The sequence below is a fragment of the Equus przewalskii genome, chromosome 3 (genome assembly GCF_037783145.1).
Source record: "Equus przewalskii isolate Varuska chromosome 3, EquPr2, whole genome shotgun sequence".
NCBI classification, from domain to species: domain Eukaryota; kingdom Metazoa; phylum Chordata; class Mammalia; order Perissodactyla; family Equidae; genus Equus; species Equus przewalskii.
In genome coordinates, this window is record NC_091833.1 from 117064163 (window position 1) to 117079734 (window position 15572).

General features: G+C 43.3%; 1 protein-coding gene across 4 annotated transcripts in view; it reads right to left on the bottom strand.

The window, feature by feature from the left end:
- HTT (huntingtin) overlaps positions 1-15572 on the bottom strand; it is a 165948-nt gene that overhangs the window by 63200 nt on the left and 87176 nt on the right. For all 4 annotated transcript variants that reach the window (XR_011538383.1, XM_070613455.1, XM_008531802.2 and 1 more), the window contains 9 exons: positions 14275-14353; positions 13978-14139; positions 11460-11515; positions 10330-10478; positions 7984-8120; positions 6144-6260; positions 2146-2268; positions 1614-1849; positions 356-498 (listed from right to left, as the gene is read on the bottom strand). Coding sequence is in view for 3 of the 4 variants with exons in the window: in XM_070613455.1 (XP_070469556.1) it covers positions 356-498; positions 1614-1849; positions 2146-2268; positions 6144-6260; positions 7984-8120; positions 10330-10478; positions 11460-11515; positions 13978-14139; positions 14275-14353 (1202 nt within the window). In the remaining variant the exon portion in view is untranslated. The remainder of the gene's footprint in view (positions 1-355; positions 499-1613; positions 1850-2145; positions 2269-6143; positions 6261-7983; positions 8121-10329; positions 10479-11459; positions 11516-13977; positions 14140-14274; positions 14354-15572) is intronic.

Below are 15572 nucleotides of genomic sequence, written 5' to 3' on the forward strand. Positions count from 1 at the left end.
GGCCCGAGGCATTCTTCCTGAAATACTCATTCCTCTTAGAAAACAGTGACTGTCCTAATATGGACTGGTTGCTTCCTATTCTTGCTGGATGGCTTTCATCTTGTGACTTCTCTCTTGGGTTCACTGTCTTTTTTAATCCACAGTCATGTTTAAAGGTAACCAAAACATCTTGGCTTTCCAAGTCTTTAAAACAGGAGGAAGCCCTCAGGTTTCCTCTTTTCATCAATAAACATTTTCAAATGCTCAATGAGCAGGGCAGACCTTGCACTGGACGGCACAGTTCCTATACTCTGAGTGTACAGTGCAAGAGAAGGAACATGCAGATACTCTACGAAGACTAGTCTGATGCACCTACCAGACTTGAAGATGTGGATCAGACACATCAGCAGCGTGCCTAGTTCTTGGCAATAGAAGGTATGTTGCTGCTCACTCATTTCCACTTTTAGCTGTTTTGTAACAATGTCCTCTAAAAGAATGCCAACCAGTTGTAGTAGAAACCTTCAAAGAAAGGGAAAAGGGTGATGGTGAATTAGGTGACTACTCCTATTGTGAGGCATATATGTAAAAACATTTACAGTAGATATAGGTAGAGTAAAAATATAAGTAAAGTAGAATAAACAAAACGAAATGTTTAATACCATCCCTTTGGACTAAGTCCTTTACCTCTCTGCATATTACCTTCCTCACTTATGAGATGGCAATAATCACATCACCTTCAAGGTACTCTTAGGAGGATAAAGTAACATTTAGTGTTTCTTTAAAGCTTTCTAAACCATAAAGCACGCTGATAATCTACCACAGGAATTTTATGTATCGTCCATTTTAGCCACCTGCTTAAATGTAACAGAGGGAGCCAACTTGTCAAACCTACAGACAAAAGGGAGCCATGCAGGTTTACTGGATTTATCTCCACAAACATGCAGGCACCTCCACCGATGACCAGTGAAGGGGTAGCTAAAATGCCATTACGGTGGATTCGGCTGGAAGGAGCACATTTGCAGAAACTGCACTCACAGGACATCCTCTAAGCAGCTCTTACTTAGTGAGTACCCTGAATCCAGCACAAGTGGATACACACTTGTCTAGGCAGCAAGCATTTATAGTGCCTGAACTGGGATCATTGCCCTCAAGAAGCTTCCAAGCAATTTATGAGGGCAGTCACAATTTGATACCACAAGGTTACGGAGGGGAGCACAGTGGGAGTGGTCCACCCTGAAAGGGAGAGTGTTTTGTTACTGACTGTTTAGAATGGCCAGCACACGGTGAGACTAAAAATAAGGCTGGCTTTTAGCGAGTTTTCAAATTCTCTGGAGGCAACATACGCCCTTATTGCCTGCACTCAGGGCAGGTTGCCCCCACCCCCTGCCAGCCTGGTGACCACTGTGTTGTCTTCAACAAGGATACAAGAAAGGATGTGACGGAGCCATAAGAGATGCAGGCACCAGGGGCCACAGGTGAGGCAGAACAGGTAAAGAAAACACACCGATACAGACTTCTTTACCTAACTCGCAGAGGTAGGAAAGATGAGGAGTAACTGCAGACTCACTGATGACGAACACCACATGACCTCCAGAAGGACACGGACTACCTAAAGGTTCAGATATAGAGCATACCTTGAAAATGTTTCTTCTGGTAAATTCTTCACTTGTCTCCCTTCACCTTGTTCTTCTGGTGTTGAATTACTGTCCCCATCTCTTAATCTATTAATTATTGGACAGGAGATTAAATATGGAGAGAAGGAAAGCTCCTGAATACGAGAAAGGACAATATCTTCAGTTGACTGGGAAATTAGAACTCTCAAAATGGCTAGGATTCCTGATATCCACAGTTGAACAGTGCTGACAGATGCCTAAAAGAAAGAAAATAAATGAGTAATAGCTAAAGAAAAAAGAGGATTAAATTTTTCCTGATTGTCAATTTCATGAATGAAAATTATCCCTACTGTACCATTCTATCAATAAATCTTTCTATTACTGGTTCTCAAAGTGTGGTCCCAGACCAGCAGCATCAATACTATCTGGGGACCTGTGTAAAACGCAAATTCTCAGGCCCCAACCTGGCCGGGCAGAGGCCCTAGGTGACTTGGATGAACCCTCTCTGCAGAGTTGTGGCCGCCAAGAGGCCATCATGAGGTGAGATACTCACCATTGTATCTGGAGTGACAAACATACTCCGTAACAGCATGTCCACGGGGCGCAGGGAGGAAGGGGCCAGGATCTCAAATAAAGTGTTCAGCACTCCAAGGGCCTCGTGAGAATCAATGTGCATCTGTTGCAATTAAATGTCACACAGGTTTTCCCATAAGCCAATACAAATGCCAACATTTATACCTCAGCTTAGGTATCTCAAGGTCAAATGACCCTGACCATCCCATCATGACTACCCTGCATTTAAATGCATTTTAACTTTAGTAGTGAACCAAGCAAACGCTTTTTAGAACAACACTGTAACAGCTATGTTTTTTCCACAATGGAAATTTCATTTAGATTTTTATTACATAAACAATATGCTTTCTGTAAAGATTCAAATACATAAAAGTGTGAAAAAGCAACTGGAATTGCACCATCCTGATACAATCACCATCAACATTTTGGGATCCAGCCTGTATACACGTATAAGCTCCCAAAAGGGTATCAGACACACTATGTGTTTTCTCTTTGCTTCACTTGCACCTCAGCCCTACCCTGCCAATTAGCAACAGATGTTAACAAACTGGTATATTTCTCTTAAGTTTCTCCACATTCCTATAATCGTATATTCACACACACGGAGAGGTATTAAGTTGTTTTGAAAGACTATATTATAAACGTTTCTGCTTTTTTCCCTTAAAAATACAAGGGAGAACTCCCAAGGCAACAGTTTCTAAAATCTAACATTACTTTTAATAGATGCAAAATATTCCAAATTAAGTCTCTACCACAATGTATTCAACCCTTCCCCTATTGATGGGCACTGTTAACAATTTTTGTCACTACTAACGGGTGTGTCTACACATAGTAATCATATCTGTAAAGAGATGTGATTTTCAAGGTGCAAATCTCAACACCACACAGCGCTGAGCCACACCGTAATGGTAAGGAACAACCTGCACCCACCAACTCTGCTTCTCTCCAGGTTCTCCAGGGGACTCACCATGCCCACAGCCGGGGCCCACCAGTTATGCAGCCAACCCCACCCTGTGTCTGGTGTCTGCTCAGGGACACCACAACTGCAATTTCTGTCCTGTACCAGCCAACTCCCCTCTGCTTTTGCCCTTGGTGTATACACAGACTCCTCCCTTCTCCAAACTCAACCTTCTACCTACCCCTCTTTCCTCCTCCGGCTGCCACCCCACATCTACTCCCCCTTAGAGTAAAGTCTCCTTTGATTCCTCTCACGAACACACTCCAGCTGGGCTTCTGTTCCCTCTGCTCCAACAAAACTGTTCCCCAGTGACCTCCGTGCTGCCAAACACAGGTCAGTTCCCAGGGCTCATTCATTAGGCCCATCAGCAGCTCCCAGCTGATCCCCCTCCCTCTTCCATGAAATGCCTTTTTTTCCTTGGCTTTAAGAAAACCACAGCTGCCTGCTCTTCTTTTCCCGCACTGGCTGGTCCTTCCCTGTCTCCTCTGTGGGCTCCCCCTCACCTCTCTAGCCTCTAATCTGGGGTTGCCCCCGGCTCAGAGCTTGGCCTTCTCCTCCTCCCAAGCTACACTGGGTCCCACTGTGACCTCGTCCAGTCTCAAATGTTCACCTCCTGCCCAGCTCTCTCTGGACAACTCCAGACTCATATATCCAAATGCCCTCCTCCGCCTCCCCAAAGTGCCTAATCAGGTGTACCAACTGAACATACCCAGACCACGCTGTGACCTCCTCCACAAATCCATACCTCCTATAGTCTCCCTCACCTTGAACACAGCAGCCCTATGTTACCCTGAAATCACCTGCATACCCCTCTCTCACATCCCACATCGTCAAAGTTTACTGGTTCTGGTTCTACCTTCAAATTCTACCCAGCAGATGACCACTTCTTGTCACTTCACTCCCACCATCCTGGTCCACACCACTCCCGTGCCTCAAGTGGATCTCCCTGCTCTGCCCTCACCGACCCCTCGGGGTCTAGTCTCAACTCTCAAATCAGACCACGCCACTCCTTTGTACTAAACCCTCTGAAGGCTTCTCAAAGTCCTCCACGCTGGCCAGAAAGATGCTACATGACCCCTCACTTTCCCAGGCCCCTCAAAGTCCTCCACGCTGGCCAGAAAGATGCTACATGACCCCTCACTTTCCCAGGCCCCTTGCTTCCTTCCCTTCTCCCCGCTGGTGCTCCCTCCACCCACACCAGCCTCTTCCTGCTCTTCAATCCTAACAGCCATGTTCCCACCTCAGGGTCTGCACTGCCATTTTCTGTCTAGAAAGCTCTTTCCCCAGGTATCTGTTTGGCTCATCCTTTACTTCCTTCAAGTTCACTCAAAAACCAAACCAACTTAACAATGCAACCCCTCCCTGACGTGCCCAACTCTCTTCTCTCCTTCATTTTCTACATAGTACTTATTACCATCTGACATTTTATACACTTTACTAGTTTATTTTTCTGCTGTCTGTCTCCTCCACCCTTCATTCCAATGCAACTTTCACTCCAAGAGGGCAGGGTTTTTTACTGGCTCTGTTCACTGATGTATCTCTGCTAGTACCTGGTAAGTTTTTTTTTTTGAGGAAGAGTAGCCCTGAGCTAACATCTACTGCCAATCCTCCTCTTTTTGCTGAGGAAGACTGGCCCTGAGCTAACATCCATGCCCATCTTCCTCTACTTTATATGTGGGACGCCTACCACAGTATGGCTTGCCAAGCAGTGCCATGTCCGCACCCGGGATCCCAACAGGTGAACCCTGGGCCACTGAAGCAGAACATGCAAACGTAACCGCTGCGCCACAGGGCCAGCCCTCTGCTAGTACCTGGAATAGTGCCTGGCACTATTTCTGAATGTCACATGTACCTGTGCTAAGCTACGAGGCAGGCTTTCACACAATTTCACAGTCGCAGAAATTAAGTTGGGCATTTACCATGCATTCAGTCTTTAACCTCCACCTTCCCCAGATTGTGTCCACGATAAGTAAGAGAATGGAATAAAACTTATAGAGTAGTACTCTGAAACTATTTATCTACAGGCATGGAATACATGACTACATTAAAACACCAAATCCATCAATTTATTAAAACTGCCATCCATCAATCTCACCAGAAGCCAAGACTCTCCTCCCTCTATCTAAGTGACCTTGGAATAACAAATCCGTCAAAAACCAGAAGGGGGGGGAAGTTATGAAGACAGTAACTACTAATGCAGTGTGCCTACCTATACTTTTCCATCGAATGCCAAAAGCCATGAACACTGTGTTCCTTAGCCAGGATGATCAAGATGAACAAACAGGTATCTGCTGACTGCATCCAAAGCTCTTAAGACCAAGAGCTTTGTGGGCAGCTGGCGAGGTTTTCTAGAGGGACCACCTTCAGGAAGCCCCTGCCACCCTACGAGACCCCCACTCTGGTCACAAAGGTGTTGCTGCAGCAGGTGCCAAGTATCCTGCCCTGTGACGCCTGGCAGCAGACATGGTTCAGAAACCACGTGATTATTGGGTTCCATCCTAAATGGCATGGCCAGAACACTTCCTTTCACTGTGTTTCTGGAAACAACTGATTGCATCATTTGATTACAGAAATTCTGATTAAACGACGGATAACTGCTAAATTACTTTATAAGTGATAAAGAAAAATAAACACCCACAGATCAAACAAAAACATCCAATTGACCAGAATGAGGGAGGCAGTGTTGTAAAATAGGAGAGAACACACACTCTGGAGTCAGACTGGCTTAACTCTAGTCCCAGTACTTTCCAGCTGTGCACCTTTGGGTAACGTAGACAACATCTCTGAGCCCAGCGTTCTGCAATTCTAAAGCAGGAGACAACAGCAACCTGAGAGGGTCACTGAGAGAATAAACGAAAAATCCCTTGGCTCATGATGGACACCGATAACCATCATAAAATGAATCTATTATGATTTAATGAAAATCCAATCACCAGCGCCCACCTCCTCCAAGGATCTTCACCCACTTACAAATGCATCACAATGGCTCCACAACAACGAGGCAAGACGGGGTGACAAACCTGTTGTTTGGCTAACATCGGGAGGATGATGTCGGCTATCTGTCGAGACAGCCGTTTCCACTTGTCTTCGTTCTCCTTGTGGCACTGCTGCAAGACTAGAATAAACATCTCCAACACCTGCAAGGAGTGTAGTGGCACAGTCATAAAGGCTCCCGGCCGAGTCTCCCGTCCATCACCACATGCTTCATCTTGCACTCATCCCAGCTCAGCTGAAAGACTCCACGATCCAAAACAACAGGGTCCCCAGTGAGGGCCTGATGAACCAGATGCAACCCTGGCCCTGGGACACGCGAGATGTGGGGAAACCAGAAGACGACGCAAGGGGTAAGGGAGCAAACTCCTCAACGGTAGGCTCAAGCTGCACACTACTCAGGATGACTCATCATCACTATTATTTCTATGGAAATTACAAGACTTCACAATCAGAGAAAAGGTACAAAAAGAAAAATCACACTCATATTAATCTTTGGCAAAACACAAACACAGCCTGGACTAAACTATTCTGCAGATGCCTCATAACTTTTGTGTACATGAATTTCAAGTCTGTGTTCTTTGTAAAGGTAACCTCTACTGAGTGGTACTTACTGTCAGAAGAGTCATGGTTGAGCATAAGTTCATTAGTGCTCATTTCTACAGAGAGATATATCCAAAGGCCTGTTTTGTAAATAAAGTTTTATTGGCACACAGTCATACCCTTTTGTGAACATAAGGACTAGGACTGCTTTCATCCACAACAGCAGACGTGAGTAGTCACAGACACCACATCGCCTGCAAAGCTTTAAAATATTTATCTGCTCGTTTACAGAAAAAGTTGCCGGCCTCGTCTATAAAATATAACTACTATAAAGAAGGAGACATCTAAGCCCACTCTCTCTACAGCCTGCCCAACCACCCCTTCCCACAGCAGCCTTCTTGGGCAGAGCTTCTACAACAACAGATTGTCCCTCATATAAGCTACTTGAGGGACATCTGCATTTAATTCTGACTCTCCCTAACAAAGCCTAGCCGACCCTCTCTGTTCTCTCCTGAACCAGGCTGAGAACTCTTGGAAAGCATGCAGCTGATAAGCCACTCTCTAGGCCTCCCACCAACACAGCATGCTTGCCAAGAGTCAGTTGCTGGTTCTCAAACCTCTTTATGGTAGTTGTACTTTTTATTTTAATTATGGGATTTAATTAAACAGTAAGCACTTAATTAAATATTATCCAGGTTAACCAAAATGAGAATGCACAAAGGAAGTGTTTCTATGAGAAAAGCTCATGACTTTATCAAGATTCAAAGACAAATAGCTAAAGAATCACCAAAGTAAGTATGGGGTGGGCAACTGGACCAGCCAAAAGAGAGAAGTCATTGAAATGCCACATTTCCGCACTCAGGCTGCACTCAAACTATCTGAAATTCTCCTCCACCTTAAGGAAAACAAAGCCAGAAACCAGCTCAAAGAAAAAGACCTTGGTGCTACATCAAAATAGTGGTAAATAAATGTATAAATAAAGTCTTTAAGTTATTTCAAATTTGAGATCTTTTAAATCATTTTTTAGAATTCTACCCTTTTGATCAATGTTGTCAATTAAATGATTTTTGGTCCTCACTTTGGAAAAGAGGGCCTTAACCATATTTACTCCCTTGAAAGATCTTGTGACTGTCAGCCAGGTATCAGGTGGCCTCCCCACGTGGCTGTGCTGCTTTAAAGACAGACCCCTACCAAACCTTCTGTCTCCCTGGCATCTCCCCAGCCCGAGAGCCCAGGGCTGGCACAAAGCAACACTCATGATGAACAGACAGCAGGGTCCCTGCAGAGACAATGAAGTATCAGCAACCATTCCTTTTCTCCTCTCACCTGATGGTACTGGATGAGTCTCAGTAACATTGACACCACCACCTCTTTTTGGGTTTCAAGCTCTTTTCCTGCATCAGCTTTATTGGTTCCTCTTAATACGAAGAGGTCATGGACTATGGGCTGCAGAGCTGGTATGGCTGTGGGTATGAAAGGGCATATTAAGAAGGCATTATGTGACACTTACATTTGGAAGACAGCGCTCAACATCTCCAAAATATTTTCAAGAAATAAAGAAACCCTAATCCATACTTGGTTCACGATAAGGGATAAATTAAGGTTACCAAAAAGTGCTGCGAAATTATCAGTATACCTTCATAGCAGGCCATGGTCTTCCTCGGACACTTACTGATAATTTTGTGAAATCTTACAAAACAAAAAAACAGCGTTTCTATAACATATCACTTCTGACAAAAAGAGACACAAATTCAAAGTCAAATTCAAAATAATAAAACCTTCCAACTAACTAAAATAACAACATTCTATTCTCATGCATAATGGACGTACAGATTTACCTGAACAGACAACAAATTCTTCTTTAATAGAAAACATTCAAAGTATTAGATTTCTATGCTGTTTTAAGTAATTAGGTAAAGGATTTTCCCCCCAAGTCTACTCTTTATCCAAAACAGCAAAGTACAGTCATGCACCGTTTAATGAGGGGGATATATTCTGAGAACTGCGTCATTGGGCGATTGCATCATTGTGCAAACATCATAGAGTGTACTTACGTAACCTAGATGGTACAGCCTACTACACACCTAGGCTATATGGTACTAAATCTCATGGGACCACCATCATCTATGGAGTCCACCATTGACTGAAATGTTGTTATGCAATGTATGACTGTAAATTCTTTTGTTTAACACCACCACATGACTAAACTAAGAAATGAGTTTCATTGGGAAGGGTTCCGCCAGATCACGTCCCCAAGATTATTGACTGGCATGCTGTCTCACCCTAGTGACATGTACCGCAGGCATACACACCCTCCGTGACAAGCACCACGGGCGCACTCACCCGCAGGGACACACACACACAGGCACATACCCTCACTGACATGCAACACAGGCACACTCATCCTCAGTGACATGCACACACAGCACACTTGCTGACTTTTCCACAGATGACCTAGCTTTCTACTAGAAAGTAGGGTTTGGCTGCCTATGGATTTTCTATCCAAAGACCCTTAATCCAGGAAACCTTATTCATCCATCTGTTTGACATTTTCACTTTCAACTATATCCAGGGAACCTAACGTCCATATATGTAGAAATGTGTACTTTTGCTGAGGCATGAACTTCAGCCCTTGTGAGGCTGTGGCAAAGGTGACGCTTTAGCTAGTGTGGAAAGTGGGATGGCACCAAGCCCCAACCTCTCAACAAAGCTCAGTCATCTGCTCTACTGCAAATGCCCCAATGGAGAATGTGATATGTGGCAGCACTGTTCTCACTTCTGGGGTTTGCAAAGGTCTAAGGAGGTTGGCCCCCTGTGCCCCACCCCCCAAAAGCCTACAGATTCCTGACAATGGGGCCAGAGAAGAGTCAGTAGGAAAATGCTGGAAGATCAGTTTAAAAAGCTCAAAGAAAAGAGGCTGGCTTGGTGGCACAGCAGTTGAGTTCCTGCACTCCAATTTGGCGGCCCAGGGTTCGCCAGTTTGGATTCTGGGTATGGACCTACAAACTTTGTCAAGCCATGCTGTAGCAGGCGTCCCACATATAAAGTAGAGGAAGATGGGCAGGGATGTTAGCTCAGGCCCAGTCTTCCTCAGTGTAAAGAGGAGGAATGGCATGGATATTAGCTCAGGGCTAATCTTACTCAAAAAAAAAAAAGTTCAAAGAAAGATTTACAGCTCATTCTTAAAACCACACAAGCTCAATCTACAGGTTGGAAGGAGGCTGCTTGAGCAGCTGACCATTTTCTGTGGTCCTCATTTAAGCTGCTATAAAACAACCAGGCAAAACCACAGGTGCTGAATCAAGGCCAAACTTTAACTTCTAATACCACTGGATAATAAACCAAGTGTCCTTATATAAGTTGGGATTTTTAAATTTTTACGTTTTGTATGGATAGACAAGAGTACTTATGTCAGACTCCATCTGTACCTTAGATCATCTTCCTTTTCTTTATATTTTTACCTAAGTGGATTATAAACTCCTGAGTAAAGAATGTGCTCTCTCTTTTTTTTAACCTCTCTAACCAACGTATGCACACACACCCATGCACGCACACAGAGCCCCCGAAGCACAGAGCAGTTATGCACATGGGGGGAAGCTGGTGTAACTAAGACTAACACTGTTGAGCACATCATGATTACTGAGGTCCACAGTAAAAGGCTGGTCTCATTACCATGTGTCACAGCCTTCCTCCCACTGGCCATGATGCCATCACAGAGCTGAATGATTTTGGGAATTCCGATGATCTGTTTTGAATGATAGCGTTCATAAGATAGTAATACCAGGAAGAAAAAGATGTTTGGGATAATTGCCTCTGATTCCCTAGAAACAAAAAAATCCATTTAGACATTTCCTTTTAAAATTAAAATACATAATCAATATGAACAACATGAAATTACTCATGATTCAAAGTTGAAAGACACTGAGTGAGAGAAAGGGACAGAGCAAGGCAGAGAGAGTACACATTAAGCTAAAGGAGTCTGAGTGATGTAATTCAGTCCCATCAACATCATCACGCTTTCTCATCTATGAAGTGCATCTACTCTGCCCACTTGGAGAGCCTGGGCAGTTGGCAGGGCTAAGGCAGAGCTGGAGAAGGTACCCAACAGCGCTGGATGCCCACAGATACAATCTTAGTTCTCCTTCTGCCCCTTCACTCCGAAGTGAGGAAACTGACCCTCAAAGGAGAAAAAGTAACTTGCCTCCAATCAGAGTCAATGTGTGGCATAACTAGAATAAGGAACCGTCTCTACAGCCCAAGGGGCGCTCAGAACACTTTCTTTCTGCACAACATTTCCCTAACTATTCATTAAGTAGTTCAGAAACTAAAAATTTTAATTTTTAATCATTATACAGCTATAGCTGGCATAGGAGGAAGTATTAAAACCTTACTGTCTAGCAAGGAAAGCTGCAATTAATATAAGTGCATAACAATTACTTTACTTAAGATAACCATATCTAAAAAATGTTGTCTCTAAGAAGACTTAAAAAATTCGTGTTCTATCATTTGAGATTTCATTTAGCAATCTATTATCATAATTAAGTGCTTTGAAATGTGAAATGAAAAACTGACAACATATGTGATTACCAGATGCAGAACTACCACTAAACAAGTCTTGAGATACTTATTCATTAATTTTTAAAAGAAACAAAAATGCACAACATGTTAATCTGATTTCCATTACAAAATACCTAGCAAAAATGCCTAACAATCCTTTAAAGTAAATGTTCATCTAAATAATCCAAAACTACATGTAAGCTCACAATAAGGACAAGAAATCTAAAATAACAAAATGCTATTACCTGAACTGGCCCACTTCAATGTATTCAAACTGCTTCAGCACAAATCCAATAAACACCTACAAGCAGGAAAATAAAATCTTCACACCAATAATTAAAACGTGCAAACCAGGTTACTTTTCTTCCTACTCGTGTAAATTTTTAACAAGTTTCCTGATAGTAGATAAATTTGTTTGTATATAAGAACTCAAATGTACTCTACTGTCAGACTAGATAACTTCAGGACGCTTCCAGAAATCCCTTTAAACACACTGACTGAACACTGAGGAGAGACCTCTCTAGAAAAACAAATAATGAGCTCCAGGAGATAGCAGGAAGTACCCAAAAGACACATCTTGGGGATGTGTTTGTTCCAGTGCATGGCAAACCAAGCAGCACAGATTTCCTGAAGCTGATTTAGTAATAAAATGCCCAAATTAGTCTATCTTCGCCCTCCCACAGCGTGACATTCAAAGGAGCCCAACTCTGGGGGGGTGCTGAGAGGTGAGAGATGGCCTTGAGGAGCACACGCAGTGCGTCAGGACTGGATTAGAGACAGTTTTGCATTGAACTCTGTTCCAAGCAACCATTTGCTCTCTCTAGCCTGAAGCATGGCACTTCCATCTCCACTCCACTGTTTTCTCCTAGCACCTGGATACAGACAGACAACAGGTGCTCAACACAGCACATCTGAATTGAGTTCAATCCTCTGCCTGTTCTAGTTTCCCATCCTTGTTCATAAAAAACTGTCACTATACTGAATTCTAAGAACTGGGGAGAAAGGCCACTGAGTGATAAAAGCAAATCAGAACAATTGTGAGAGGCTAGAGCGTCCACAGCAAGAAAAACCTAACACTGCCAAGTAAGAGGTCGCTGGGAATCGCTTCGTTGGAGTGAGGCAGAAAGTGCCAGGACCCAGAGGAAGCACGAGCTACAGATGAGCTCAACTCTCTGCAGAGACAAGCGCACAGGGAGAATGCTGAGGCCATCTATCCTCTCTCAACATTTAAGTACTGAGTGGAGAGTTTAGAAAGATAGAAGAAAGCAACAAAAATTATTCCATTTTTTAGAAGGCTCTACATAGAATGATTAAGCAAAGAATTTGATAAAAGTCAAGTCCACCTGACAATTCTATGCTAGAGTGGGGAGCTGTTTGTTTTCTTTGTCTACTAAAGACAGCCCCCAAAGAGACCTGTCTATAACTACCAAATGAGAACATCAGTTTCTACCTGTGATGAGCCAGAACTGGGAAACTGTGAGCAAAGGGTGGAATGCAGTCTTTGATGTGTTCTCGAATCAATGGCTCTGGCTTCCCCTTGGAGCTGAGGCTCCTTTCCGGGAAGCCCTGGGAGCCCCCCTCATTCGTTATGCTCCTGTCATCTGCCCCATGTGCCCGCCTCCTTCTCCCGCCCACCGCATCAGGCCAGGGCTTCTCCTCACGCAGCCTCCTGTCTCATGTCAGAGGAAGGAAAATGATGTCCCAAATCATCCCCCAATGAGCGTCTTCCCCAAAGAAGGAAAAGGACCTTTTGGACAATTTTCTTCTGATAACTGAAGGAAAAGAAGTATGAGTGAAAACGTCAGGCCAAGGCAAAGCCCCCCTTCAAGCCATCTTTCATCAGAAGTTAACTCCCTTAAAACCACTTGTGGGGAAATCAGCATCTTAAAGTGTTTTCTTGTTTCTCTTGGGGAAAGAGACCCTTTACGGTGAGTGACAGTACTGACAGTATCTACAGACATAGTTATGTCTAGAAGGAAATGGAGCAGTGTAGTATTTCTATCTCAAAAAATGTCCTACCTCACATAGGAAAGTAGCCCAAGATCACAGTCCAAAAACGACAGTCACGTTTTGATGACCTAAGGGCAACTGTATCTGTAGTGAATTTAGCTGGCTTTAAGACAATTTGCATCACAAAGTTGTACAACTTGCCAGAGTCACAACCTCCTGAGGAGCAGCCCCATGAGGAAGACGGGCAGCTGAGAGTCCCACCTGGTGAAAGTGAGTGCAAATAACGTGTGCTAGGTCAGACAATTACCCATGTGGGAATCCAGGAGCACGGGTATCAGTTACTGTCCCATCAGATCACATTCCTATTTAAAGAGGTGAGCTAACTTTAGACTGCTTGAAACAGAAAACATAATTGGTAATCTGTTTAAAATAAGTCTCTGCATTTTGCAAAAATGTCCTCCAAAACAATAAATCTTAATTATGTCTTACGATTTAAACTAAAATTTATCATGGAGTGGGGGGCGCAGGGGGAGGGCTGAGGGAATGGGAGAAACTTCTGGCAAATTTGTAAAGGCTAACCCTAAAACAGCCTAATACAGACTGGAGAGAGCTCGGGGCAAGGATGCCAACACTTGCCGAGGCCTATATGTGCCAGACATTCTGCATCAACTAGTGCATGAAACAGACAAGAGGCAGCAATGGTGGGGAAAAAACAAACTGCACATTTCTTTAAGGTAGATTTCAGTGTCTTTTTAAGATAATTTTCATTAAATGATGAACAGGTAAGGTAGATGAAAGATAAAAGTGACAAACCTGATCTGAATCCAGAAGACAGTAATTAACCCGTAACTGAACCAGCTGTGCCAGTAAATCCAAAACCTGCTTCTGTAACTGTACAGATGTTGTTGTAGTGTACTGTTTTAAAGCTTTTATAACAAGAGGCTCAAATAAACGAATGTGATTATGAATAGCATTCTACGAAAAAGAAAGAAAGAGAGAATCCATGAGTCTTCAACTAAAAGCTTCAAGTAACCAACCTGGAAAGTCTCAAGCTCAATTTTCCATTGAGCATTAACGCAGCCACGCATTCACCTGCCGGCTCCTATTTACCTTATCTGCACGGTTCTTTGTGACGCTCGTGAGGTTTGTCTTCAGTTGGGTAGACACTTTCTGGAGTACATCAAACCACCTGCCGGATACAAAAACAGGCGAGCAAAGAATACCCTTAAATACTCTCCTGTGTACTCAGCTATACTCCAGGTCGAACTAATGCATATTCACAGAATCAGAACACTACAAAGTCAGAAAGAACTTTCTCGGCCACTCCATGTAGAGGCATCGTGCTCTTCTTTTAATGAAGAGAATTAGACTAAACTGAGAGTTTACAGTTGACTGACAGCCATCAAATCTTGTCAGCTGGGGCAGGCCACTCAAGACAGAGCTTTCCTCTGCTACAGGAAACTCACTACTCAGCCTAGTCTGTAGTGGGGCTAGAAAGGTGACAGTCATTGGATAGATCCAGTGATTTAAAAGACATTGCTTGATTTTCTTGGAAAAAAGTATCTTTAAATATTTGTATCAATTATACCCTTTTCTTTTTAAGAAATACATACAAAATTAAACAGTAATACACACACTCACATTTGCTTGTTTTTTTATTTAAACTCGCATTACTAAACAAAGTATTTAAAGAGCCTCCTTGTTCCTGAGACTTGGATATATAGTTAGTGCGTCACCAACATAAAGCCCGGAATACAGGCCTTTTCCTTGGTTCCTGACTCCAGCATTTTAACTGTACCTGTTTTATCACTACATCTATCAAAGGAAAAACAAGGAATTCTACTGAAACCATACAGAGTAGTACTTCAAACATCTGCTAATAATTATGGTAATTTAAGAGACAACTACTGTATTCCAGGCATCAAAAACACGACCATAAGCTTACATGAAAAGAGACTTTCAGCCATAAAGTTACAAAACACAAAGTAATATTATCCAAGACTCTTCTATGCCCTTCGAATCCCTTTACACACTAGCACCACTGTGCCATGTGGAAGCTGGTCTTTCACCTTAGTTAGAGACCCAAAACGTGCCACCTGCACATAGCACTTCACTGTAAAGGAAAATGTTGTTTATGAGCACTGGGAAATAATGATGTGCTTTAAATACATGAGGACATTACATATCGCCGTTTTGGTTTGTGGACATATTTTGACAGTGAGAGTTGGCTGTTTCACAGGGAGCCTGCTCGGTATTCCTCTTCCTCCAGCTCAGCCCCTCTGAGATGGTATAATCTCTCAAATCCCATCTCACTCACTGGACCAGACATTTCTTTGAAGGCAGGGCCATGCCATCAGCATCTTTGCAGCAACCATATTTTCTAGAATTCTTTGAACATAGTAGACTAT